Source organism: Panthera uncia, chromosome A2 (assembly GCF_023721935.1).
Source record: "Panthera uncia isolate 11264 chromosome A2, Puncia_PCG_1.0, whole genome shotgun sequence".
NCBI classification, from domain to species: Eukaryota; Metazoa; Chordata; class Mammalia; order Carnivora; family Felidae; genus Panthera; species Panthera uncia.
The window spans coordinates 55,516,616-55,544,296 of NC_064816.1; the positions used below are offsets into that span (position 1 = coordinate 55,516,616).

Here is a 27,681-nt window from a genome sequence, read left to right on the forward strand (position 1 = left end):
TGCCGTGTCTCTCTCTGAATTTTTTAAAAATAAACTTTGTATTTCAGAACAGTTTTAGATTTCCAGAATGTTGTGAAGACAGTGCAGGGGGTTCCCGTGTGCCTCACACCGCTTCCCTCATTGTTAACGTTCCACAGTGCTGGTGTGGTTCCTTTGTCACATCTGATGAGCCAGTATTGGCTCGCATTGTCCTGCCCTGCTCCAATTTTCTGGGTTAAGGAATGGCCTTGTCTGTCCCAGGATCCCACCCAGGACACCACACTACATTTAGCCGGCCCACCTCCTTCAGCCCCTGTTGGCTCTGACGGTTTCTTACCCGTTCTCTGATTTTGCCGACCGTGACAGGTTGAGGGGCGCTGCTCAGGCGTTGTGTCGATCAGCCCTCCGCGTTGTCTGAGGTTTTCTCACCATCACTCTGTGGAAGACCACAGAGGTGCAGGGCCGTTCCCGGCAGTCACCTGGCTCCGGTCATGTTTGTCACCTTTGTCTCATCCCTCTTCTATATCGTCCTCTTCGGAAGGAGTCACTAAGTGCAGCCCACCTAGAAGTGGTGGGGTGGGGGGGAAGGGGGCTGCTTCACCTCCTCGAGGGCTGGGGATCTACAGAGATGATCTGGAATTCTGCATGGGAGATACCTGCTCTCCCCCATTCTCTCCCACTTGCGTGTTTACTCAATCCTGTATATCGGTGTGGATCGGGGAGGGATATTTATCTATACTTGGGGTTATAATCCAATACCACGTTACTTATTCTGTTACACTGGTCTGGCTTCGACCATTGAGAGCTCTTTCGGTGGGCTCCTGTGTCCCTTTGACACGTTAGTGCACTGAGTGGGGCTTTCGCCCCTTGAGAGGAAGGGGAAATGGCAGCCCTGGTAGATACCTCGGTGGAATGTTCTTGCCTGGTAGGAGGAGCACAACACTCTGCCTGCCCAGCCTGATCCTCATCTGCCAGCTTAGCCACCGAAGTGGTTCCCGACACGGGCGGGGTCTGCGTGCTCCTTTTTTTATTTTTTAAACGTTTATTTATTTTTGAGAGAGAGACAGCGCAAGTGGGGGAGGGGCAGAGAGAGAGGGAGACGCAGAATCCGAAGCAGGCTCCAGGCTCGGAGCTGTCAGTGCAGGGCCCGGTGCGGGGCTCCAACTCACAGACCACGACACGATCATGACCTGAGCCGAAGTCGACACTTAACCGACTGAGCCACCCAGGTGCCCCATGTCTCCGTGCTCATACACGCCAGAGAGAGGACCAACCACGATGGGGATGTTGATCCATTCAGGGCTTTAATCCCACTTAGCCATGAGGGCCTTGTGGGGCAGGCACAACTGTTGTCCCGTGAGTGATCTCCACCTGAAAATGTCCGGGACACTGAGGGCAGGAGGGCTGAGGTCTTGTGTGGGAGTTCATCTAACCCTCCGAGGGTCCCGTGGCCACACTCACGCCCCGAGAAGGCCTCAGCTGGTCCCTGTTGCCAGAGTGGCCTGGCCCCAGAGGGAGGTGCCACCTTGCGGCTTGGGGGGGTGGGGGGAAGGCGGGTGAGGACAAAGGCTTTGGCGGGAGGCGGCGAGACGCTTCCCGAAGTCGGGGCTGAGCGCTGCGCCTTGTCCCTGCAGCCTATATCCTCTGACCTTGTGCCTGTGTCTCTGGCCTCCCAACTCAAGGCACGTTAGAAAAAAAATGACACCTAAGGTGTGGCAAGAGCTATTTAGTACTGGAGCCCGTGTAACTGTTTTCCATTTCCATCCACATCCTTACAGTAGCCCAGCCAGGAAGAGGTGGAACCCGGATTTGCGGTCAGACTGGCCTGAGTCCGTGCCCCTAACCCCTTGCTCCGTGTGGAGTTGTTGGGGAGGCCTCCAAGATCTGACCTCTGTACCAGGCAGGTGAGGCAAGCAGGGTCCGGTGTGAGGACAGTGACTTGCCTCAGATGTCCCAGAGGCGGAGAGCAGGCTCTGCCCCTGCTGGACCTCCTCCCCTGGCCCCCAAACCTTTTCCAGTGTTTAAGGAGCAGCAGTGCTGGCAAACCTCTCAGGCCTGGGTTAGGACAGCTCCCTCCCCACTGCTCAGGGAACCCCCCCCACCCACCCAAGGCCAGAGCGCTGAGGAGTGGGGGGCGCAGGGGGGGGGGGAGGGGGGGTGGTGTCACAGCCTTCCTGCTCCTCAGGTATCTTGGCCTTGGAGCCACCCAGGGAGCTGGCCCACCTCCCTCATCTGTGCTCCAGTAAGGGAGATGGTTCTGGATAGGTACGAAGGTTGGGTTATTTTAATTTTCCTCCTATTTTTTTCCAGCAAGGCCCGTGATTGTTACATTAATCTTCCAGGCGAAGTTTTTACGACCGATCCCTCGCCGACTATGAGAAGTTTCTCCATCCATTACCAAAAGGGAAACAGACCCTGGTGGGGAGGAAAATATTTGTTACATCTTATCAGGCTGACACACAATCTAACAACAATTACAGCAGCCCCATTTTTTGCACTATTTCAGCTCGGGTGTGAAAAATTGTTGTAATATTAAAGTGAGGCAGGGTGGGGGGCTGGTCGGCTGATATTCAGAGCCCCGGGCCAGGCTCTCCTAGGGGCCTCCCGGCTTGCCCAAGTTGATTGGGTGGCTGAGGGGAAGTTGTTGGCATGTAAATCCCAGCTCCCCGATGGGAGCTAATGGCCCTTGAGATGCAGAGATGCATGTGAGAGATGGAAAAGCTCCTGAAAGACAGAGCGTCCCTTGTCTGGGAAGTCCCCTTGTCCCCCTCCATTTTCTCAGCCCACATGCCTTTGCCCCGGCCACACACACCTCTTAGGGTGCGCTTCCTACATTGGTTCATAGGATATCATGTTTTTTAAGGACTGAACAGATAGATGGTGTCACACCAGAAAGTGACTTCTTGGTTAGCAAACAAGAAGCAAAACAGAGCTGCACAGCGGTGGGGGGTGGACTCCCTGGTGGCCCCCATGTCTGAGCCCAGCGTCAGCAGGCTTCTGCCAGGAAAGCAGCAGACGCTGGTCACCCAGCAGTCCTCAGCGGCCCCCAGAGCCTGCCCTGGGCTGGGCAGCTGGTCCGGCCCGAGCAGCTCTTGAGGGATCCCGGTCAGGTGACAGGTGGGAGTCCGGAGCATCTGGGTCTGGGGGCATGATGCACAGGGATGTGTTTTTGATTGGGTTAGGCCCTTGGTCCCGATGAGGGTGGTCCCTTCTGGTCCTTGAGCTTTGGCTTCCGCATCTATGAGATGAGGGCAGCCGAGTCCCATCGATGGATGTGGGGACACAGTGAAGTGATGTGTGGCTGCATCGGGCGCTCCAGATAAGTAAAATTCAGAAGGAGTGCCGGATCCCTCCCTATCTCCTGGGAGAAGAGAAGGTCACGGTTTTGCCCAACGGGAGGCAGAAGCTGGCTAGGCTCTGCTCCTCCCTATCCGAAGAGCAGGCCCTTGGCAAGGCCTAGAAATCCCAGGTGGCTGGACTCTTCTGTTAGGCCCAGAAGGACAAGCCCTGCTCAGGGCTCTGGAAACCTGCAAAGGCAGGAGCTTTTTCCTGTGTTCACAATTTCCCGAAGCCTGTCTGCCCCTCACTGGGCCCCTGGGCCCTGCACCCCCAGAGGCCCAGCCAGGGCTGGAGCAGCCAGAGGGCAGAAATGGCTGCCTCCGGATTCCAGCCAAGCACTGGCGGCTGTCAGGACAGGTCAGCCCTCCCTTTTGGTGTCTGGGAGGCCGCGTAGCCCAGGAGCAGAGCAGGGTCCACCTGGGCGCACCTGCTCGGCGCTCCCCACTCCACACCCCCCCCCCCCCATTTATCCCGCGGCCAGCAGCCCCCTAGGGACCAGCCGGAGGCCCGGGCAGGGTCACCGGGCAGCCCAGGGTGCGGGGAGAGGCGCGCAGCAGGGCCGGGTGGTGGGGAAGGGGTGGGCCGGCCGCGGGGGCTGGCTGTCGGCCCGGCTGGCCCTGTCGCCCCTCCCCGTCACTCGGCGGCAGGCGCGGTGATTAATGGCCGGGCCGCGCCGCCCGTGCCGCCATCAGCGCGCGTCTGGGCGGCGATGGATGCGGCTGTCAGGCCGGCCCGGCCCGCGCTGACCCCCGGCCCCGGCCCGGCGCGATCAATGGGCGGCGCGCGGCGGGCGGCGGCTGGGCCGGCGCGATAAGATGGGCCGATGGGCGCCCGCCGATTGCCCGCTCCGTCACCCGCCGTCACCGTCCCCGTCACGCCGCCCGCGCGCAGATCGGCGCCGTCAGCGCCGCGTGATTAATGGGGACGCGGGCAGCCGCGGGGAGGGCGCCAGGGTGCGGGCGCGCGGACCCCGCAGCGGAGGGACGCGCCGGCGGCGGGGGTGCCCCCAGGGGCCCGCCGTGCCACCTGCAGCGGGTCTCGCGCACAGCACACCGCCCTCTCACACTGGGGCACAGGGGTCACCGAGGGGGTGGCGGAGTGCGGGTCTGACAGCGCGGGGAGGGTCGAGAGTAGGGGGGACAGCTAATGTGACCTCTGCTCCCAGACTCCTCCAGGCCTCTGCCACCAGGGCCACCAGCCTCCTGGACCTTTGCAGGCCTGTCCCCACTGTCCCAGCCATCTTTGGAAACTCCAGACCTGAACCAGTCAGGCCCCTACTCAAAACCCTTTCATAGGTCCCCACGGCCCAGGGGACAGATCACAAGGCTCGCGGGTGGTGTCCCGCCAGCTCCCTGGCCCCTGCCCTCTCTCCAGCCCTGCGTCTGTAGGGCACGCATCACCGCGCTCCCCTGCACTACACCCGCCTTCAGCTCGGCGTCCTGGGTTCACCCCGTCTGCCCCGCCCGTGCCACACCAGGTGACTGAGAAGAGCCTGCGGACCGCCAGCGCCAAAGTCCACAGATGCCCACCGAGGTGACCCGTCCCCAGGCCTCTGCTGGGGAAAGAGCCAGGCTGCCTGGGACGGTGAGCCTCGGAGACAGACGCCAGCCTACCCACCCATTGACAAACTGACAGAAAGGAGCCGTAAGTCAGGTGCTCAGGCAGGCGTCTGGAGGGCTTCCCAGAGGAAGCGACGGCAGCGCAGCGGCCCCAGGCCGGGAAGGGGGAGAGGCGGGTAGTAGGCGGGAAGCCCGGGTGGCTGAGCACGGCGCGGGCGAGGCGAGGGGAAGGGCGAGGGGCCCGGCTGCGGCCTATCCGGTGGGCGGCGGTGTCCCAGAGGCGAGCGACTGCGAGGACAGTGCCAGTCCCTCTCCCTTGTCGCTTCCCGGGGGTCTTGACCGCCTCCCCACCGCGGCGCGAAGCCCGTGACTGCGAAGCCACAGCGCCCCCGCGCGGTCAGAAGCGCACAGCGCCTGCCTCCTGTGCGCCCGCCCTGCTCCCAGCGCCCCGCCCGCGGGGCGTGGCCAAACCTGGTCTTAGGGTCGGAGATGAGAGCGGACCCTGAGCCTCCAAGCAGGCTCCCTGCAATGGAGGCTGAGGCCAGGCCGACTCCAACACGCTAGAGAAAAACAACGCTGTTCTGGTTTTTCTCACCATAGATCATCTCTGCCTGCTCTCAGACTTAAAAATGAGGTAGTACTTAAAAGCGTGGATGCATTCTCTTGTGACTCTTTTGAGTCCGCTTCAAACAGATTCGTGCAGGCTGTGCTATCACTGTTCTTTTGATTCCTGGAGATGACACTGTATGAATGTACTACTGTTTCCTCGTCCATCTACCTGCCGTTGGCTGTTTGGCCCAATCTTACATTTCAGCTACTATGAATCAGCTGTGATGAACATTTAAAAAAAAAAAATGTTAGAGTTGCCTTTAATTCTCTTTTCCAATGTTCAGCAAATATATTCTCACAAAATAGTGAATGGCAGTACAGAACGTGCATGTGATGTATATAGTCTTTTTATTTTTTATTTTTTAAAATACATGTATTTTTTTGAGAGTGAGAAAGCAGGACCGGGGGGGGGCGGTGCAGAGGGAGAGAGAGGGGGAGAGTCCCAAGCAGGTTTCATGTCCAGCATGGAGCCCGACACAGGGCTTGATCTCACGAAAGTGAGATCATGACTTGAGCTGAAATCCAGGTCAGATGCTGAACAGACTGAGCCACCCAGGCGCCCCTGATTGTTTTATTTTTAAGTAGTCTCTGCACCTAATGTGCTTGAATTAACAACCCAGAGATCAAGAGTCGCATGCTCTATCGACTGGGCCAGCCAGGTGCCCCAGACATTCTTGCATAAAAGTCTTTGTGTAGACATAGATTTTTATGTCTCTTGCGTAAATACCCGGGAGTGGAACAGCTGGGTGCAGATTCATGAGAAATTGCTAGACCTGTTCCTGATGCACAGTGTGTTTTTTAACCACCCCCCCAACCTTTAAAAAAGTTTATTATTTATTTTTGAGAGATAGCAAGCAAGCATAAGTGGGAGGGGGCAGAGAGACAGAGAGGGGGAAACAGAGGATCCAGGCTGACAGCAGAGGCTCAAACTCTACGGGGCTCAAACTGTCGAACCTGGAGACATGACCTGAGCCGAAGTCAGATGTTTAGCCAACGGAGCCACCCAGACGCTCCACCCCTGACTTTTAGAATACAAATAGTGACATATGCTACTGCTGCTTCTAGGGTTTTTTTTTTTCTCCCTCAACGGCACATCTTGGAGATTCCTCTAAGGCCATATATAGACTTTTCTCCTAGTTCCGTTCCACGGGAGGGAGGGGCTGTAATTTATCCAGTCCCATTCCGATGGGCATTCCAAGGTTTCTAGCTTCATTGAGCTGGGCTTTGAAGGATGAATAGGAGTTTGTCAGGCAGACAAAAACTGAGGGAAACTGGGGAGAGCCCAGGAGCTAGGCAGATGTTGCAGAACCTGTCACTGGGGGTGGGGGGGTGGGGGTGGTGGTGGTGTGTGAGCTTTCTGAGCATAGAATCAACCCCTGCCCCATTTACCCCCGGGAGCTCGATAATGTGCTTCAAATGGAAAGGACTGGGCGATGTGGACGTGTGCCGGCCAAAGGTTCTGGAGCAGGGTGATGGAAAGTCCCAGAATGTTTGGGGCAGTGGGGCAAGGTGGGCATCGCCACCAGGGGGCACTCCTGGGACTCTCCAGAACCAGGTACTGGTGGATATGATAGTTCGTACTAGGGCTTTTGCTGAGCCTTGGACAGGGGTCACATGCCCACCCCTGGGGCCTCATGTCGGGAAGCTGTGCTCTTCCCTACGAAATGGCTATCCTCTTGGGGCAGAGACAGGATGCTCACCTGTCTTCCCCACTATACACGGGCTTCTTGGCCCAGCCAAGGGCAGGGTCCGCACAGGTTTCCAGCAGGGGAAAGCTCCCAGGAACGCAGCAGGTTTCCCGAAGCCCCCCATGCCTGGTTCCAACTATGCCCCTCGCAGAGGAACCCACAGGCGGGCAGGCCCAGCAGCCAAGCAGGAACTTGGGGCAGGAACGGCGCCTTGGGCTTTCAGTCTCGGCTCTGCCACAGAGTGGTCGTGTGGCTTCGGGTCACACTCTATTTCCCTGGGCTCAGTTTCTGCACCAAATGGGGACAAACTGTTTCTCTCCCAGGCCTTGACCAGGTTGGGGGGCAGCGAATGAGATCACGTGTAAGGGGGCTAGCACAGCACCAGCCTCATGGGGAAAAGAAGGTGTTACCAGGCGGTTAGAAGGAGGCGCTGCTGGACAGTTCCTGGCACAAGGGTCCCGCCTGGTGTCACGTGAGCTGAGGCAGAGCCTGGCACCCCGAGCCACATACACGGCTGCTCCAACATGGGCTCCACTTATTCGGCTCCCAGGTTGAGGCCGGTCTGGTCACAGGCCCAGCCAAATCGCCCAGGCAGCGAGAGAGGGTGCAGTGCCTCTCTGGGGGTGGGAGCTTCTCTGACTTGAGTTTCTGGACGTCACAGCCGGGGACCCTACCTGCTTGCCTGGCTCCCATCGGGGGTCTCAGCCCGTTCCGGCAGCCAGCAGTCTGGAGGGAGCACAGGGCAGGTTGGCCACACACCCCATCTTGGGCGCAGCCTCAGCCCAGCTCTGACAGGGGGCTTCTGCAGGGTCAGGCTCCAACACCTGTCCTTCCAGGGGTCCCAGAGGGACATCCTGCCCTGGCCCAAGCCCATCTCAGAAATCAGAAGTTGTTTGTTTTTTTTTTTAAGTAGGCTCCACATCCAGCGTGAAGCCCCATGTGGGGCTTGAACTCATGACCCAAAGATTAAGACCTGAGCTGGGATTGAGAGTTGGACACTTAACCGATTGAGCCACCCAGGTACCCCAGAAATCGGTTTTCCAAGACAAAGTCTAAGGTTGTCCTTGGAACACTGAGGCTGGAGCCCAGCTAAGGAGAAAGGGTCCTGCCCACCGGTCACGCGGGAGTCACTGAGGCAGCACCAGGCCGGTGGTGGTGGCAGAGGGTCCGGGGTGAGGCACCGTCCAGAAGCTTGTCAGCTTCAAAACCAGGCAGGCAAGTGGGAAGTTTTCCTCTCACATCACCCTGGGAACATGCGCTATTCTCCTCAGGGTGGAATCCCTCGGGAAGACTTCCACACGCCCATCCCAGGGGAGCAGTCATCATGTCAGCCCCCGCCATCTGCGTGATGCTGGGGTCCAGGACAGGGTGGAGACCCTCCTGGCTTAGCTACAGGTCCGGCTGATCAGTGGCTGGATGTATAGCGATGTCTGCCGTCACAGCCTAGGGCAACGGTACCCCTTGGCCTGGACAGGGCGGGAGGGCGCTGCATGGGTACGGCGTGATGGGCTGCATTCACAGAGGTGACACCTGTCTACTCCCTCGCTTCTGGGAGGACCCGGCACTTCACCCGTGTTTCTCTTCACCAAAACCCTGGGCGTGCAGCTGACACACCCCCAGGAGAAGCACGTTTCCCAGGGGCTACGCCTGCCCGGGGAGGGACTTCCGTCTAGTGGAGACTGGGGCACCCTGTGCAAAACCAGGACTCAACCACACCTCACACACACCCGAAGGGCACCCAGCTCTTCTCTCGCCGGCCTTCCTGGGAACTGTAAACCAAGAGAACGTGACCAAGTGGCTTGTAAAAAGTTGGCTTTATTTGTCACTTATTCACCTTAACTCAGTTATGCCATTACGGCGTCCACAGTGACAGTCCCCTGGAAGCTGGGGTCGGCCCCCACCCACCATGATCATGGACCACAGAGTACGAGCCCCGCGGGGCCCCACCCACGAGGCGGGCGCTCCCGGCGTTGCCACGCACGGGCTCGCACAGACTGTGCGTCTCAGGGAGGCATTGAGTCTCTGCTCAGGACTGGGTCTGACAAGGCCACGTGTGATATGGTGGTATGCCCTGGACTGGGGGTCGACAGACCTGCCGGGCCCATCCTGGTTCTGCCGCTGGCTTGCCGGGTGGCTTTAGGCAAGTCGCTTTTTGTCCCTCGGTTGGTTTGTTTCCTGGTTAGCGCTGCTAGTGAGGTCTCCTAGGACTCCGACTCAGACGGGCGCCGGCCCTGTCACCTCTGCTGAGTCGTGACCATGGCTCTGTGCTTCGAAGGCCTCTGTGTGCCTGCTGCTGGTGGGGCGTCTCCTTCCGCAGGGCCCCAGGTGCTCCCTTTTTAGAACCGGGGCTTCTTCCGGTGAGAACCCCTCAGGGTTGCGGTGCCTGACTCTACTGTCCCTGCTGCCAAGCACAGCCTGTCCCCTGAGGAGCCTTCCTAAAGGCCTCAGAAAAGGTTCCAATTCCTAAAATCTAGGTCCTCTGTTACTGCAAACAGAACTTAATTTAGACATAATTGTGAGTCTTTTCATTCCAAACACACTGGAGCCACTTACAAAAAAACAAAACAAAACAAACCCAAACACCAAAAAACCCGAAGCCCTCTGACCCGGATCTCATCATGGATCTGAGGCCCGAGTCCTCCTCTCTGCTGGGTGGTCCTGATGGAAGTCGACAGGAGACGGGTGGCATCTAGTTACTTACTTTACATGCATTTGGTCCCAGGCACAATAAAAAAAGTGCTAAAAACATGATAGGAAGTCCTCAGCCTGGAAGGCAGCGGTGCTGCGACAGCCAAGCTGCTGCCTTTCCACGTCTGTGTGCGTCTCCCTAGGGGTGAGCGGGAGGCCCGTCCGGCGACAACCAGAAGGACTGGACAGACACACATCACTCCAAGGGACCTCTATGCAACGTCCACCTGGCTTGGGTCAGCCACAACGCCATAAAAGCTGGTGACTCCTGGCCCCGCTCGATCAGGGGACACAAACCGACTACAGACAGACATGGTGGAGCCAAGCCGACTCTGTGCTTTTCAGCCTCAAAGCCCGACTAGAACAGTCAATGAGAAGAGCCAACAGGCACATGCAGAAAAATTAACAGACGGCCCAAGAGCGTCTTCTGGAAAATCCATCCCTTTCTTTTGGAAGAAGCTTGGTCCTAAAAAACTACTTATAAAAAAGGAAGACAATTGTGTCTTCCAGAAAAACAGTTTTAAGCCAGATATTCCCACCCCTGATTGTGAAAGGGACTCACTAGTGAGTCCTCCAGAAAACATGATTTGCTCTCAGCCTCGTGCCCTGTGGCCACGACGTAGACACTGCCACAGGGTTTGTGCTTCTAACCAACAGGACATTCCCTTGGTGGGGGAACAGCTCAGACCACTGCAGCCGCCTACGGCACTGAGCAGGTGCAAAGGTTACAACAAAAGTTACATGGACACTTGGGGACGGTCACTTACCACCCCCACCTCTGGCAGTCAGCTCAATAAAACCTCAGTTCTACCGTTCTTTCTGCCAATGCCAGAATAAAAAGCAAAATTTCAAACTGGAAAAATTCTAGCACTTTACAAAGTGGAATGAAAGAATATGAAATTCAAAACCATTATTAAACAAAAGTCCTGGTGCCGTAGCAGCACTCCCTGTATGAGCACCCCACGGTGAGGTCTCGCTGTTCCCTTCCCCCACAATTCCGTGCACGGCCCCTCTCCCTGGTCCGGGGAGACAGGGCTCAGAACAGAAGGGCCCCCATGCTGCCGACCTCGCTCTGCTCCTTCACGAAGATTTCAAAGTACTGGTAGATGATCGTGACCGCGAGCAAGATCCCGGTTCCCGACCCGATGGCGCCCAGGAAGTCGGCCAGGACGGAGAGGGCCCCGATGCACAGCCCGCCGAAGGCTGCGGCAGTGGGGATGTACCTGGGGAGCGGGGGGGGGGGGGGGCGGTCAGCCACGTGGCACCATGCAGAGTCCCCTGGCCGGGCCATCCGACACGCCCACCTCTGATTCAAGACCCTGACTCCTTACAGGCTACTCCACTACCTCCTTGAACCTTCACCTACGTCACGGCTTGTTGGTCTAGACTGGGGCTGTGCTGTCCAGTGAGTGCCGTGTATGGCTCGTGAAACAGGACTAGTCCAGATCAAGATGGTAAAGGCCTCACGTGAGGTTTTGAAGACAAGAACGTAAAATCTCAATATGCTTTTTCTTATGTTAACTGCAAGTTAAAGAATGATATTCTGGACATAACTGGATTAAATAAAATATACTATGAAATTTCATTTCACCAGTTTCTTCTTAAGATATAGTCTACATACGACATTTTATTAGTTTCAGGTATATTCTTACTTTTTTCAGGTGGCCGCTAGAAAATTTAAAATTTCCCACGTAGCTTGCAACCTATTATGACTGAACAGTGACATCAATGCAGAGGGCTCAGAGAATTCTTAAAACTGCCCTGCTAGAGATCTGGAAACAATCCAAAACTTGCAGCACTGGCTTCCCCTGTGGTTGCTTCCTTTAGGTGAGGTGAGCAAGCTACGGGCCACAGGACAAACCTTGTCGGCCACCTCATTCTGTGAACAGTTTTCCAGGAACACAGCCTCCTTCATTCGTGTACTGTGCACGGCTGCTTCCCAGAGGCATTGGAAGAAGAACTCACAACAGAGGCTAATGGCTTGAAAAGCTTGAGACACCCATGCAGCCCCCAGAGACAGCTCACACTGTAACCGCCTGTCTATGAAGACGGGGTGCGGACAGCACGGTGATGCGTAAGCACCCTAAGGGGCCAGCCTGGGGCTTTCTCCGACCCCGAACCCCCACACCCTCCTCCTGCAGCTGGTTACCAAGCGCTGCAGCCAGTCTCTCCTCCATGTCCCCAAGTCCCTGCGGCACTCGGGACCCCGCGCCGCCATGCTCACCCAAACTCCCACAGTGGCCTCTCAGTCAGCCTCACCTCCCTCTGGTGGGTCTGCCTCCAGCGCTGAGCTTCCTGAAGGGACCCGGGGCGCTGCCCCTTCCCTGCGCGGCCTTGTTAGCCTCACCTCCACCTTGGCCCTCATCTGCACTCAGAGCATAAGTGGGGTCCCCGTGCCCCAGTGGCCAGCTCACCGTCCTGTGACAGTGGGGCCGTGTGCCGCTGCCTTGCTCCCTGGTGGCTCCTTCTCCGAGGAGAGGGGCTACACGCACTTACTTTTTCTATTTCCGGTCCCCAGCAGCTGGCAAGCTCACAGTTACAGATGCAGGGGTCTTTCCTATCCCGTTACCCAAGGGTAAGAGTTAATAAACCCGAAGTCCCTAAGCCCGATCAGGATGCTGAGTGTGTAAGGAAACCACAAACACAAAGTCTGGGGACCTGGGGCCAGTACTCACCGATTGAGCTCATGGACCATGGAAGTCTCTCGGTGGCCCCTCATCACCATCTGCTGCTCCTTTAGCTGCTTTGCAACCTGCGTGACGCCCACCAAAGAGACAACGTTAAACCCTAAACTTGAAATTGAAGGGAAGGCAGCGGTCTCCTGGCGGCACTCGGCCCTCACCGCTTTCCGTTTCCACCCCCCTCAGCGCTCACACGGGTAACTCTGACACCTGCTGCTAAGGCGAGTCCCACAGTTTGGCTCCAGCTTCCCAAACCGAGTGCTCATTTACTTTTGGGCTTTATCTCTGGCCATCAACGCTTCACACTTGCCCTGCAATAGGACGAGGGGTGTGCGGGCATTCACAGGCCGCTCTCTCTGGAAGAGGTGAGGAGTGGAGTCTCTGTATGCCACTAAGGGGTGACGGCCACTGCTTCCCCATTTAACCGCTTGTCCAGCACCCTACTGTAACTTCTACTCACATCTTTGGCGGAGGAGCCCGAGACCTCAATCCAAGTTTTGGAGAAGAACGCACACGAGCCGAGCATGAACACTATGTACACCACGGCATGGACGGGGTCTTCTAGCACGGAGCCGAAAGACTCTGGAGGGGACAGGTAATAGCACAGGCCACCAACCGGATAAGCACGTGCGGGACCCCCGGAAGAAGTATCCTGGAAAGAATATGCGGAAAACCTATGGGTGCCACCTTGTCATACCTTAGCATCAAGACACAAATAGTTCCGAGCAGACGGAAGGCAGTTTTGCTCAAGTGCCCGCAGTGCGGTTCACGCACGGACAAGAAAATTTAACGCGCTGAATTTGTAAAAGGCACGATTAGGAAAAACCTCTGGGTGACATATTTGGTCAAGAGCAAGACACATGGACGCACACACTGCCACTTGCCACAGCACTGACACAGACTGCTTCGAGCAGCTGTACTTACAGACCAAGTGCCCAGGAGGCTGACCAGCAGGTTGCCACTGAAGCGGGCGGACAGCATCTGGGAGATGACGTACAGGTTGGACACCAGGGCGGACTGCAGGATGATGGGGATGTTGGAGGTGTAGAAGAGCTTGATAGGGTACGTGTTGTACTGGCCTCGGTACCGGGCCGACTTGATGGGCAGGTCCACGCGGAAGCCCTGAAGAGCCAAACGGAGCGAAATGGCCCTCAGAGCCTCATCCGGCCGGTTGCCCAGGACGGCCCGGCATGGCGCAGCCGGGGACAGCCTCGAGAGAGCCGGCCCGGAGCATGGGTTCCGGGGCTCTTGTGGTCCTGCCTTACCCGCCTCCCCACCTGGGGACACCTGAACAGAAGGTTCCTAGAAACACTGGCGTAAACACGCACCAAACCCCAGCAGAGTGAAATTATCCCACTTTTGTCAAAAACCAAAGTCCAGCACGTCACATTCACCTCTCTGCAGGATTCAGAGAGAATCCGGAGAGACGTGCGCCTGAGTCCCGGGGGCGCCTCCCTCGCCTGTGCTTTCTGTGGCCACCACGGCCTCTGCCTCACTCCCCACAACAGCCTTTTAGGACATTTCTGATCATAAACAGAAAAGCTAAGCTCTTCTAGGAATTCAGCCTCTCCCTCTGAAACCCCTGAGAAGAGAAAGGGTTTCTTTCCTTTTGTTTTCACAAACTCCCAGTGCCTAGAACAGGGCTCAGAATACATACGATTTCAAATAAAATGTTCACGCTCCAAGTCAAGTAGTTGCTAAGCCCCCAATAAGTGCACTTGTTAGTAACGAGGCTTCTAAGTCTCAGCTGAAGGACCAGAACTGTTAAGCCCTCAGAAAAAGCATTTGCCTGGTTTAAGTACCCTTTCGACTGCTTCCTCAACTGTTGTCCCTCCTTATCAATAAATACCAGAATACAAAGCAGCCAATCAAACAATAAAAAGATTAATCTGACCCCAGAACAGGAAACAGCAGTTCAAGTCCCTCGTGCAGACGCATGTGACACAGACTGATAATTTGGAAGGTAAGAGGAAGGCCTTTTCCAAGATGAGGCTACTGCCTGCAATTACTACACAACCTTCGGGTAACACACAGACGAGGTTTTAGAGCTTGGTTACTTCTCATTTCCCCTGAACTAAGAACTTAAAGATAGATCTTCTCTGTCTGCTGATAGGCCCGACCCAAGGGAACACGATTTCAGGAACGTTCTGCCTAAACTGTGTTTAGCGCAGTCAAGTTCTGACTCAGTGGGAGGAACCTGTGCCGCTCACATGGAATGCGTGCCCTTCAAACGCCATCTCATTTCAGTGCGTCGTAATGGGATGTGCGCCACCCCGGGGTGAGGATGGGGGACACGCACACCAAGGCGCTCTGAAACTTAAATGCAGTCCATCAAAACTCGCCATGGCCGGATCTGGACGCACCTGGAAGTAGATCACCACTGCGAAGACAAAGATGGTGGCGATCAGATTCATGAGGTTGGGGAGATTCTGGCGGTAGAAGGCCTCTCGAAGGGCTCGGACCTTGTCAGTGCGTGTGGCCAGCAGATGGAACAGTGCGATGATGGCACCTTCGAATTCCATTCCTGTTGGCGAAGGAGAGGACGCATGTGGTAAAGAAACAAACCACCAACTAAATTTGGCTCTGAGGATCTTGGTAGCCAGAAAGAGTAAGCCCTACCATTCGCAGTGCCTGCTCCTATAACCACAGGGAGAGAGTTCTCTCACACCTCTCTCATTCTGTAACCTGCAGAAATGGGCCATTCTACTTTTTGACTTAACTGATCTCAAATCTTCGACATATAGGAGTCAATGGCTACCAGATGCCTGGCATGATGATCGATTACAAAATCACACCAGCAGGGTCTGCTGAACTCCCGCTGCAGCGGTCTCCACTGCAGAGTGGCCTCCCAGCTGTCAGATCCTCCTCCTGGAGACGCCCAGGCAGCACGAGGAGCAGGCTGGCCCTGACAAGGCGGGGCTCGGACTCTGCTCCCTACACAGACAGCTGAGCGGAAAGGACCACACGTGTGCCTACGGCGGATCCGAATCCGAGTTCACGCCTTACCCTGAGAGGGTGTGGAAGGAGGCAGCCCGGTCACAGGGCCAAGAAACCAAGGCCCCGAGGCAGACTGAGCTTACCCAGACACCGAAGGAAAAGAGCAAGCGTGGGCACCTGACCTGAGCAGCAGGCAGCACAGGGGCAAGTGAGAGGGCCTGGGTGCACGGGGCAGCAGCAGGGCCTAGGAGTGTATACGTTTTCAGGAAATTTACATAAACTGAACACACAAAAGCTAACGCCAGAAACGGGAGCATTGCATTACTGTGACTGACCACTGCTGACCCAGGACAGTCTAACTATCCTGTGACAGACGTCTGGCACTCATGCACAAAGCTAGTGCCACATCCAGGCCACGGTCTCCGAGGACTGGTAGCGGGTACTGGGAACAGTGGCATGTGGTGCGCCTTGGTCCTGTGCTGCGACAGCGTTTGCTCGTTTCTGACACGTGGTGACTGGTGCCACACGTCACGTCTCCCTCTGGCTTCTCCTGGACCGTTCTGAGACGACACTTTAGGTCAACCATCTAATGGGCATCACCACTGACCTCTTCTGGATGTGGCTTCTATGGAAGCAACACTTGTTCCCAACTGTCAGGAATTCCTCCCCTCACCTTATGATGCCGTCCTCAGTCATGTGACTGGCCCATCTTCCTAGGGCACAGAGTTCAGGGATCTTAAAGCTGGAGCCAGGACAAGCGCTTACTTCACAGAGGACACCCCAGCTGCCCAGGAAGGGGGAACACCCTCTGCCCTCTGTCAACACTGCCCCACCCCCACACCTCTGATCTCAACTCTGACTCCTCTCCCCCTTGTTCATTCTGCGCCAGCTGACCTGGAACACCGGCTACATTCTCACCTTAGGGCCTTTGTAGCTGCTCGTTCCCTCCACATGGGACATTCTTCCCCCACAGTCACGGGGCTCCCTCCCCTCTAAAGGACTTTGTTCCAACGGAGGGTTGGGAGGATGGACATGGTGGGGGTGGGGGAATCTTCTTGATCACCCAGACTAACCCTGCGACAACCTTCCTGGCATTTCATCTTTTTCCTCTGCCTTGTTTTTCCCCAAGGTACCTGTCCCAACACCTAACCTACACAGTACTCGGCTCCCTTCATATTCCCAGTGCCTAGAACAGCGCCTGGTCCTTAACAGATGCCTGGCCAATACTTTTTCAGTGAAGGGTGATGCTAGGGTTAAGCTGTAGTTCTCCTAATTTTTAATACAATCATTTCTCAAAATTCGTTACCTGTTGAATCTCTGGGAACAAGACCGGGTTTCCAAGGGCGAAGTGTCACTTCGAGGGCACAGGCAGTTTCGTACCTGCATGGTCCCTGCTAATCCCATTTGTGCTGTCCCCACTTGCCCACGGAATGGCTATTCTCCCAGACCTGAGAGGGTCACAGTAAGTAACCTATTTCCATGTGCCCAATAGAGCTTCAGATGTGCTGCCATGCTGCCTTCTCAGTCCTGTGACCTCTGTGACCTGTGCCCTCCTCCAGGGTCCAGTCCTCATGAACCCCCTCTCCTGTTCCCTTCATCCCATGGCTCCCACGGTGACACTCACCGCCCATACACGTGGCTGTGGAGTGACCCTTCCTGGCTGCATCGTCTCTCCAGCTCGGTCCCAAAACTACCAGCTGACAGCATGACACTTTTATTTTAAAACCAGAAACAAACCTGACTTTGCTTCACAATTTTCAATCACCCTCGAAAGAACCTCCATTGTCCCACCTCTTACACGCTGTTCTCCTCGTGCCCTCGCTCAATGTTTTCTATGACAGGTTGGCTCATCAAAGCTGAAGGACTGATTAGCTCCCTGGCTTTGCTCTCTGCTCATCTCCCCCAGTCCAGGGTGAATCATTCCTTCCACACCCCAACTCTCAGTGCCTCATGGCCTGCTCCTGAATAGAGGGTGGCACAGTGGCCAGAAAGCCCTGGCTGGTGGCTTCTACTATCCCTTCACCATCCTGCCTTTTCACACCCATTCCTGAAAAACCCTGACCTCCTTCCCACCTTCCAGCTTCTCCTAATCTGCCCTGAATTTCCTAAAATTCCAGGAAGTGCCCAGGGAGGAATCAAGTCCACTCCTCTCTGAGGCCCTTCTGACATTTCCTATGTCCAGTTACACTCTTTTCCTTGTAATCTATGGGATGCAAGTGGCCCTCATTTGTCCAGGGACCTACTTTCAGTCTCACAAATGAGACCATGTGGTCTCTGGAGGCCAGGGACTGTTTCCAGCAGTCAGTTCAAAGAAAAATACTCAAATATGCATGAATATTGACTTCTTATGGGACTCTTCCGAGTGAACAGCGTATTTAGTGACGAAAAAAACTTGATTTTCCTTTTCTAGTAAGTTATACTTCCCTAAATGTTTAGAAAGTTTTGTTAAAAACACTGCCTGTAACAAGATTTCCCTTCCTTATAGGTATAACGTGGAACACCGACATGCGGTATGCACCTACTTTGAGCCACATATCCCTGAGTTCATGTTATTTCTCACTTAATCCTGGCACCCATGGCCACTTACTACTACCGGCAACAGCCAGGATTTAAACCCCGGTGAGCTCCAAGTTCAGACCTCTCTCACAAAACTGCCCTTTGCATGACCAAGTGCAGTAATTTCATTTTTAAAAACGTATTCGCTGTGAGCAACTACCAAGATACGTCAAGATGAATGTGTGTGGATGTGCTGTAACAACAGTGGAACTGGAAACAACCTCAGTGCCCATCAGAAAAAAACTGGTTATGACAAGTGTTGCTTTAGCCTCGCAACACAAGTCCATACTGTGCTAAGGAAAATGAGCCAGAGCTATTTATTCCAGCATGGCAAATGTCCATGAAACGCTCACATGAAAAAGGCAAATTACGTATGTTTATGAGCACAAACCTATCTGTGTTTAAAAATTTCTACAGATAGAAGTTACTCTAAACCAAACCAAAGCAAACCAAACCAACGAAAACAACTCTGCAGATCCACAGAGAAAAATCAGAAGAGATGTATAAAACCGAAAATTTTTCCTTGGAAGGAGGGGGACTACTGTTTCCTGCTTTGCGCACATTGGTACTTTTTACTGAACCCCATCCCCAGAGAAGGCCAGGACCCTTACCTCGGCCGGTGTTCACAGTGGTGGGGCTGAACGCCTTCCACACAATGGTCTCGCAGATGTTAGTGGCAATGAAGAGGGAAATCCCGGAGCCCAGGCCGTACCCTTTTTGCAGAAGTTCATCCAAAAGTAAGACAATTAAGCCAGCAACAAAGAGCTGTGAAAATTAAAAAAAGAAAAAAAAAATTAAAAACCCAAACAGACTACGCACTTCTGTTCTTCATGGGCATAGTTCTCTCCTTCTGCAGTAACGACCTTCCCCGATATAAATGCTAAAGGCAGAGTAGGCCTCGGAGAGTACAGCCTTCCTCTGGCGAACTCAGAAAGGCCAACACAGGGGCTCCGGCTTCCTCTCCTGCTTATTTTAGGCATGCCTCAGATTTGTCACGTGGGAAGTCTAAGTGCGTGTGAGGGACTACTCAAAAGGGGGCATATGTCAGAGTAGCAATTACCTGGATGGTGATTAACAGGCAGATTCCAGCACCCATCTCAGAAGGGTCTCCGTACATTCCTGTCATCACATACACGATGGACTGGCCGATAGTAATGATCATGCCGAATACTGGAAATGAAAAGAAAACGGTGTTCAAAGTGGGACATTGCATGGTCCAGGAGAGAACAATTACTAAACACCAACTCTGTGCCAGGCACAGCAAAAGACGAAGGTGGAGAGGAAGAATATGGATAATGCCTGCACGGAGATTGGTCCAGGAAACACTCAACAGCCCCATGGCCAAAGCACAAGGTAATTCAAATGCCTTCTAACAAAAGCACGCAGGCTCGTCAATTTCAGCTTCTCCTAAATTCACTTTCCTTTCAGTGAGGGCAGGAGAAAAAGTTGAAACGTGACAAATCTAGTTCTTGATAAAAAGGTGTCGGGGAATCAGGGTGTCTGGAATTAGGTGTCATCCAGAGACACCTGATTTGATGATGGTGCTGACCTGAAGCACCCGAACTCAGGGTAGGTCGCTGGGGCTTGGGAGAGCTCCTTAACTGAAGTCCATGCCTGGGCCCTCTCCAGGCTCATCTGGGTCTGAGTCCAAAACACTAAATATTAACTCTGGGATAAAGTGACCCCTTCCCAGTTTGTAGTTCATGTGTTTTTTAGGAAAAACTTCACAGTGCCATCAATTTAGTTACCGGTTTCCTCTGCCACAAAGGTCTTCTGGCCTAAGACACTTTTCTTTTTGTATGCAGACGTGTTTGTTTCTTGTACCTCATGACACTCCATTGTTAGGCACAATGGAATCCATTCGTTTTTATTGGTTCCACAAAACCAAATGGGTTTGGGACTCAATTTCCCTTTTCTGCTTAGTTTGCACATAAAATACAATTTTATTTCAAAGTACCTATCAGATATAGTTTCCATTGGACTTTTTTAAAAGTGCCTAATAAAACTGAAGTCTTAAGACAGAAAAATTTCAAAAAATTGTCCAAGACTGAAGAGAAAACAGCTGGTTTGTACTTTTGAAAAATATTTATGTATATCCTTTTCAATCCTGATTTGTGTCTGAAACTGACATGTCTGAATTGGCTTAGTCTTTCTTGTTCAGTCACTTACCCTCCTAACTTAAGATCTGTAAAACATGCTGGTGTGGAAGAAAATACGGCTGCAGAGGAAACTGTAAACGTCGTTTCCTAGTTAACACATTACACTTCAGAGGCTGAATGTGGTTAATTCTGAGGCCCACTCACTGTTACTAGTAACACGTTATTTGCCATAAAGCAAATACCAATATTCTCCTTACTTTTACAGATGAAAAAACTGAGACTTCAGAGCTGTCACCTAACTTTGTGCGAGGCCACAGAGCTAGGAAATAGCAGAGTTGGAATGAGAGGATCCTTTTCCCCTAAGTTCAATCCTTTCAAACTCCCAGAAGAAGGAAAACAACACTTGTAGAATAACTACTGTGTGCCAGGCACTGAGAGAGGTTTTACACACACTGTTCAACTGAATTCTTACAACAGCTCTGAAGTATCTCCTTCGAAGTGGTAAGTGGTAAGGAAGAGTGAGACCTCCAAGCCCCACTCCTTCCACTTGATCACATGGTGTCTGGGGCCTGTGACATTGCTTTCCCCTGCCTCATCCCACCCATCCAAGTGCTCTCTCTCACTAACAAAGCCTAACAAGGTGGTGGGCCAAGGAGGTTACCTCGTACAAAAATACCTGTTGGTTTTTTTTTTGGTAAACCTGTTTATAGAAAATTTGAATTCCCAACTACAGACATCTGAACATTACCCAAAACCTCACTTACACTTTTGGGCTCCATTGAAGAGAGCTCGGTCTTTTGGGGTGTCACCGACTTCAATTATTTTGGCACCAGCCAAGAGCTGCATGATGAGGCCGGAGGTGACAATGGGAGAGATACCCAGCTCCATCAATGTGCCTTGAAGGAAAGGGGAGGCAAAATACAGCCAGTATGAGCTTGGAAAAGCAACCAATTATTAATAACTGAATGAACAAAATTCGACTGTGAACACCGTATACAATGTGTTTCAGTTTGCTAGCGGCAGTTAATTTCGAGAATAATCCCCCAATATCAATGATGAGAGTGTGATTCAATTCATTCCATTCAGTCTGTCAGGCAACATCTTATTCTGTTTAGGAAGTCACGTGGCATTTAAACAGATGAATGCATTTGAATTCACCATAAACAGATTCATTCTGGCTTTACAGAGATAAGAAAGGTTCGTCTCTTCATCAGTTAATAAAAACAGGATAACATTCAAATAATTTCTAGAGTTTGGAAAGAAGGTCTGTACCACTGTATCTAGATGGGAATAAACGTCTACTTCCATTATGCTAAAATGAGCTACGCTTTCAAGGGATTTGAACTTAATTTGAACTATATTTAAAAAATGAGTTAATCAAAAGCAGTATCAACATAAGTGTTCAAAATCCTCCCCCCATAGGTAATGGGTTCAAGTACACAAAACACCGTTACGTATTTTCTTTGACACATACATGTAACCTATACATACGAAAAAAAATGTTGCGGGAAATAAATGACATAGTCCAAAGAATGTTATCAAAACAGGAGAAAGACTGGTACAAATGTCGCCATTTCAGCTGTTTAAAACACATTCTAGTTCTTCCATGCTTTTTTATCCTCTATGACCTAGACTAATCTTGTTAGTACAGGTTTTGTGTTGCATTCAAATACAATTCCGAATGTGACGTTAGGCCTCGGTGCGGAATTTGGCATTTGCTAAGGCTATTCAGCACAGCACGCCAACATTCTTCCCCAACGCCCTCTGAATTCCGCATAAAGCCAAAGCCTGTCATTTAACTGAGGGAGGCCAGGCAGGTCTACACTGCAGGGAAGTGCAGGTGGCCAGGGTCCTACCTCTGTTAGAGGCCAGAATCACTCTCATCCAATAGAAAGGGTCAGCTGAATCTGAAGACATGATTCCGAACAGGGGAATCTGGAAACAAGCGGAGAGAAGGAGTCAGCACACTTAGCCCCAGCCTGCTCTCATCCCCACTCCAATTCTGGGACGTGAGCTGTGCTTACCTGGCAGCATACTAAGAAGATAAAGAGGGTGATTGCGGTCCACAGCACTTTCTCCTTAAACTGAATCTGTAATGGAAGAAGATGAATTCAGGCACAAAGGTATTTTCATAAGCAAATTAATAGACGCGACCTCTACTCGGACCCCTTCCTTGGTTCACCAGACAAGTGAGCGCTGAACACTCCAAACTACGTGCCAAACATAAAACATAAGCATGTGTACTGCATGCTTTCTATGTACAAGACACTTATTCAGAGACCTTCGGATGTACTATCTCATTTGATCCTCTTACCACATGGCATTATCGTCTTTATCGTATGAGAAAACGGAGTCTTAGGAAAGCTAATTTGTCCCAAATCCCACAGCTGAAGTGAGTTTGAGTGCAAAACCCGTGCTCTTAACCACCAGCATTGACACTATAGGATTAGACCCAAGATCAAAGACTGTTGCGACAGAAAGGGATTCCAGAAAGGGATTTCGAAACCAGACTCGCCCTTACAACCAGTGAATATTCAATTCTCATTCGAAAAGCTTTTGTAATTGATAAAATCTTGCAATTCTGTAGGTAACTAATTTGCAATTTGTGATCGTTCAACAGTGTATTTGCTATGAATTAAGGGTAAAACAGTGTAATAAACAATACTGGGGGGGAAGACACCTCTAACCTACTCACTGCCTACTAATGGCACCTATTTAAGACTTTTTCACATTTCCTTGGGTACACAGGTAGGACAGGTGACTATTAGGAATCATTTCATAGATAACTTGTAAGTATCATTAAAGAGTTTAGAACCCGCCACCCCAAGGTCCCTCTAGTAGTAAGTAGTGGTAGCTTTTCCAGGTGTTCTGCCTCTACAACTGCCATCCCTAGTACTTGCTGCCTATACTGCAAGAAAGGTTTCAAAGGGTTTGAAAAACACCATAACTATTGTGTGAGCTGAGGATTCTGATAGGGAAAATACTTTGCGAGCAACAGTGTTAAGTGAACAGAATCGTGTTCTGAAAACCTACTTTTCAACCGGAGGGGAAGAGAAGTCAAGCCTAAGCGAGCTCCGAGTCAGAGTCTGGCTTTCTGGTCTGAACAGAAGCTGTGGTCTTCCCGGACTACCCCTTTTGGCAGGCCCCAACGAGGTCGCAGCACAAAGGTGATGGGCATACAGTGTCTCACACTCCACATGAAGCTGAGCTGAATTCCCAGAACCCTTCTTCCTCCTGAGAATGTTCCCCTGCCCACCTGGCACCTCGCTGCACCAAGAAATTAGGCCAAGGGAAGGCGACATCCCTTCAGGCTAACTAGGAACGCAACATACTTGTACTGAAATGATTCTTTAAGGGAAAAAAAGAGTAGATAATTTTTAGAAGACTCCTCATTTTTTTTTTATTTTATTTTTTAATGTTTATTTATTTTTTTGAGACAGAGAGAGAGCATGAACGGGGGAGGGTCAGAGAGAGGGAGACACAGAATCTGAAACAGGCTCCAGGCTCTGAGCTGTCAGCACAGAGCCCGACGCGGGGCTCGAACTCACGGACCGTGAGATCATGACCTAAGCCGAAGTCAGAGCTTAACCGACTGAGCCACCCAGGCGCCCCGACTCCTCATTTCTTAATAACCAAGTCTCCTCTCCTGGACGCAGCCAAATTCAACAGCAAAACTTCAAAAGCACTTATCCCAGTCCTATCTACTTGACCACTGAAATAGCCTCTTGAAACCTTGTCTCCTAGCCCACCCCACACACCCTCTATTGCAAAAGCCTCTAGACCACTCTCCTCTCTACCTACTTCCAGAGCAAGTTTCTAATCATCTGGCCCTTCCATTGCTCCCCACCATCTTTTATGTTCTAGCAATGCGGATCTATAGCTAACACCCTCCCACCTGCTCGTCTTCCTGGTCTTTGCACACCATATATTCCTTATGCCTGGAATTCCTTCTCCTCTCCTCAAAAAAACTTCTATTCTTCCACTAAAACCACCATCAGAAACCACATCTTCCACCGTTAATCCTTCCTGAGCCACTGCTACTCCCTGCACGTATTTCCACTGCTCCATCTACCACACTTAGTCACAAGGCCAAGGATGGACAGCTTTTAAGAGGTTTGTGAAGGGTAGGTCCGAAGCTTGTCGGCCTCCAGAGCCATACCCTTTCTACCTGGCCAGGAGGGTGGGGTGGAGGGGACACCTTTACATTCTGCCCCCTGAAGGCAGCACGCATATGGAGCATTCTTACACAAAATGATTGTAAGTTAAGAAAAAAAAAAAGGTGACTCCAAGAGTAAGTGTCCACGCTGCTGTCAATTACACACACGTACACGTGAATGCATGAGCAACAGTCTGAAAGAATCTAAAAACAAAAATATTTCACTATTCATTCTTTTCAATGCAAGAATCTAAATAAAACTTTCTCATTGTTTAACAGCTTTACTAACAGTGGCCACACTCGCTATCCTGGGCTGTCGCTGTGCAGGAGCAGAAATTCTGATAAAGGGTCTACATTTTTATCTTCTCCACATTTTATCTTTAACGTGTCTGCCGTAAAAAGTAGGGTTCCCAAAACGCCTTCTTCCCCCCTCAATACTGTGACAGTCTACATACAAACTCATCTATACGGGGAAAAGTGACCGCTCTTGGCCTCTTTTAGCACATGCATACTAAGATCTTCTCCTAGGAAAACACCAACCATAAAGTGCTCCTGGTGGAGGTGAAGAAGGAAGGGTGGGTAACCCAGTCCGAGTATCCTGAGGCTTTTGAGGCCTTATACATTCACAGCCGAGATCCCTTTTTGGGACAGAGCAAACCGAAGGCTTTGTTCCCTAGAGATGCTCCAAATAAAGCACGACTTGATTTCGGTGCAAACTCCCACACAACCCGGTCACCTTTCGACAAAGCTCAGGAGTACACACAACTACACTCCAGGAGGAAGGAACAGGAGACAGAGTTTCCATCTGGCGTGTTGAAGCCATTTTTAATTGTACTGTAAACTTCAAGCGCCCAGTTTCACGAAACCTTCTTTGACGGCGATACGGGGAACTTACCTTCCTCTCCGGCTTCTGAATTTCCGGCAGGATGACACAGAAGGGCTTGATGACTTCCAGAAATTTGACTTTGATGGGAGAAACAAAAGCAGAGTTAGGGCACGTAAAAACCTCCTGCGCTCCCTGGGGAAGCCTTCCGCCCAGCACGAGTTGTAGCAGGGACTAGGGGAGCAGACCGCGCGCGGAGACCACCGAGGGGGCCAGGGGACGCGGGCCTCGTTCTGAGGGGACCCGGGAGGGCCCGGTGGGTGGGCGCTCGCCCGGACCGGTGAGGGGAAGGGCGATCTGATCCTTCCCGGCTTTGCCGCGGCTGCCCCGAGGGACTCACTCGCCATGGCGGCGGCTGTTCAGGCTCCGGGTCCCGCTTCTGCTCCGCTCCGCTCCGAGTGAGGTGACACTGCCCGCGGCCCAGCCCGCTACGGAGCGCAGCACCTTCGCCGAGAGACACGTCAGTGCTAGCACCGCGGCGAGCGGCGCGGCGCGGCGCGGGGCGGGGCCGGGGGCGGGTCGCAGGCCGCTTCCGCTTCCTGCCACGCGCCGTGGCGCCGCACCGCCTCCGCCAAGACCACAATTCCCGGCATACAGCGGGGCTCCCGGGGCCTGCCGGGAAGAGGGTGCCCGCCGGCGGGGTGGGGTGGGGCACGCCGGGACTGAGAACCTGCGGCTGCGCAGACCTTGCAAAGTGACAGGGCGGGGGGGAGGGCGGGGTCGGCTGATGGAGAAACTGAGGCAAAGGGTAGAACCCGTCTGCGCCGCAACCCTGTGAGCGAAGTCCCAGGTCACTTCTATACCCTTCATAGCACTTATAATTCTGAATTAATGAATAGAGCGTAACCTCCTTTAATCAGGAGCCGTGTCCCGGCGTAGACCTCAGTGCCCGACTCCTACTAGGTTACCCGGCTGGTGGGGCCGTCGGCACACCCTCGTTTGTTGAGTCATTTAGCAAACCCGGAGGCCTGCCCTGGGCACAGGGTCCCAGAAATGATTCCTGTCGGGTCCCTGCAATCTCAGGACGAATGGGAGGAGTTCCTGGAGAGACAGAGGGTCAGAGAAGAACTGGGCAGCTCAGGAAATGGTCTGGCCTGCTAGGGAATCCAGGAGGGCCTCCCGGAGGAGGCTTTTGTGCCACGCCTTGAGGGATACTGCCGATAAGAAATGAGGGAGGAGATTGCGCCAGGTTGAGAAAACCTTTGTGAGCAAGGCATGGCGGTGTGACTGCCTAAAGATCTATAGGGGAAAATGTCCTGTTTGGAGCAAAGGCTATATGAAGGGAAACAATATGACTTAATGTGCGTTGGAGGATAATGGGTGGGGCAAGGTATGCTAGATGGGGAGTTTGGAATTTATTTCCGAGCCAGGTATACTCACAGGGTAGCACTGAGGGAGAGACTTTATGTTGTGATCATTTAGAGGAAGAGGAGATGGGCGATGCTGGCTGGGGATTAGGGAGGGTTTCAGTGAGCTAAATCGTGACCTGGACCTGGTATAAGTTAGAGGTGCAGATGTGGCAAGATGCATTTTTGTAATAATATTAATTTAGGGTTGCTATTTCTCTTTCCCCCCTCCCTCCCCACTCAGCCAAGATTTGCAAATTCTTGCCTCAGCAATTTTGCTGGGACAGGAAGTCTTTTTTTGAGAACCTAACCCCGGGGTGGCAAATTACAATGACTGCAAGAGGCAGGCAGGTGACTTCAGTTATTAGTGAAGTGGTCCAGGTGTGACATCACTTGATATCCATCCCCCACACAAAAACGTGACCATGCACGACTCTCAGAGGTGCTTCTGAAATGCAGCCTCATCTTCCAATCAAGGACCCATTGATAGTCTTTTCTGGGGTGGCGGCCAAATGCTAAAACTGGCAGCTCCTGGTCTAAATCCAGGAGATAGGCCAGAGCTGGTTTAGCCAGCCTGCACCCTGTACCACACTGATGGTTAAATTATTGAAAGACAAGGGGTGCCTGGGCGGCTCAGTCAGTTAAGCATCTAACTTCAGCTCAGGTCATGATCTCACGGTTCATGAGTTCGAGCCCCGTGTTGTGCTGAAGCTCGGAGCCTGGAGCCTGCTTCAGATTCTGCGTCTCCCTCTCTCTCTGCCCCCTGCTCCCATTCATGCTTTAATGTTTTAAATAAACATTAAAAAAATTTCTTTAATATTGAAATACATAAGGGTAAATTGTACTAATTGTGACGTGTTATAGTTAGTTAATATAAATTTAATATAAACTCATTGGTGACAGTTTTAGGATATTAGTACCATTGAAAATGGGCCTCCTGATGTAGCTACATCTGAGAAATAGTCATGACATAGTTTGGCCTGTGTCACTGAAGGAACTGGCTGAGTTACTTATGTTAACAAAATGCAAATTGCTTTAGGAGAATCGCTAGCTAAAATAATCTTATTGTTGGCACTTTGTGATTGTTTTCAAAGTAGTAGCTGTGCAGGGTCTTGTATTTATACATGTAAGATTTTAGTATAAAATACTAAAAAATACCTA

The 27,681-nt window shown here is 52.5% G+C and overlaps 1 protein-coding gene across 1 annotated transcript; it reads right to left on the reverse strand.

The window, feature by feature from the left end:
- Positions 1-8,973: 8,973 nt before the first annotated feature.
- On the reverse strand, positions 8,974-25,995 carry SEC61A1 (SEC61 translocon subunit alpha 1). The gene is made up of 12 exons (XM_049641115.1): positions 25,515-25,995; positions 25,187-25,254; positions 22,160-22,225; positions 21,992-22,070; positions 20,900-21,031; positions 19,097-19,206; positions 18,648-18,801; positions 14,907-15,067; positions 13,468-13,665; positions 13,004-13,195; positions 12,538-12,614; positions 8,974-11,085 (listed from the first exon to the last, which is right to left on the reverse strand). The coding sequence occupies exons 1-12, from the start codon at positions 25,519-25,521 to the stop codon at positions 10,899-10,901; spliced, it is 1,431 nt and encodes a 476-aa protein (XP_049497072.1). The 5' UTR covers positions 25,522-25,995; the 3' UTR covers positions 8,974-10,898.
- Between the last annotated feature and the right edge of the window lie 1,686 nt (positions 25,996-27,681).

Coding starts and splice junctions, on each gene's coding strand:
- SEC61A1 (XM_049641115.1), bottom strand. Junction 22,226..25,186: donor TTCAGAAGCCGGAGAGGAAG/GTAAGTTCCCCG, acceptor CTTCCATTACAG/ATTCAGTTTAAGGAGAAAGT. Junction 21,032..21,991: donor GATTCTGGCCTCTAACAGAG/GTAGGACCCTGG, acceptor CTTTCCTTCAAG/GCACATTGATGGAGCTGGGT.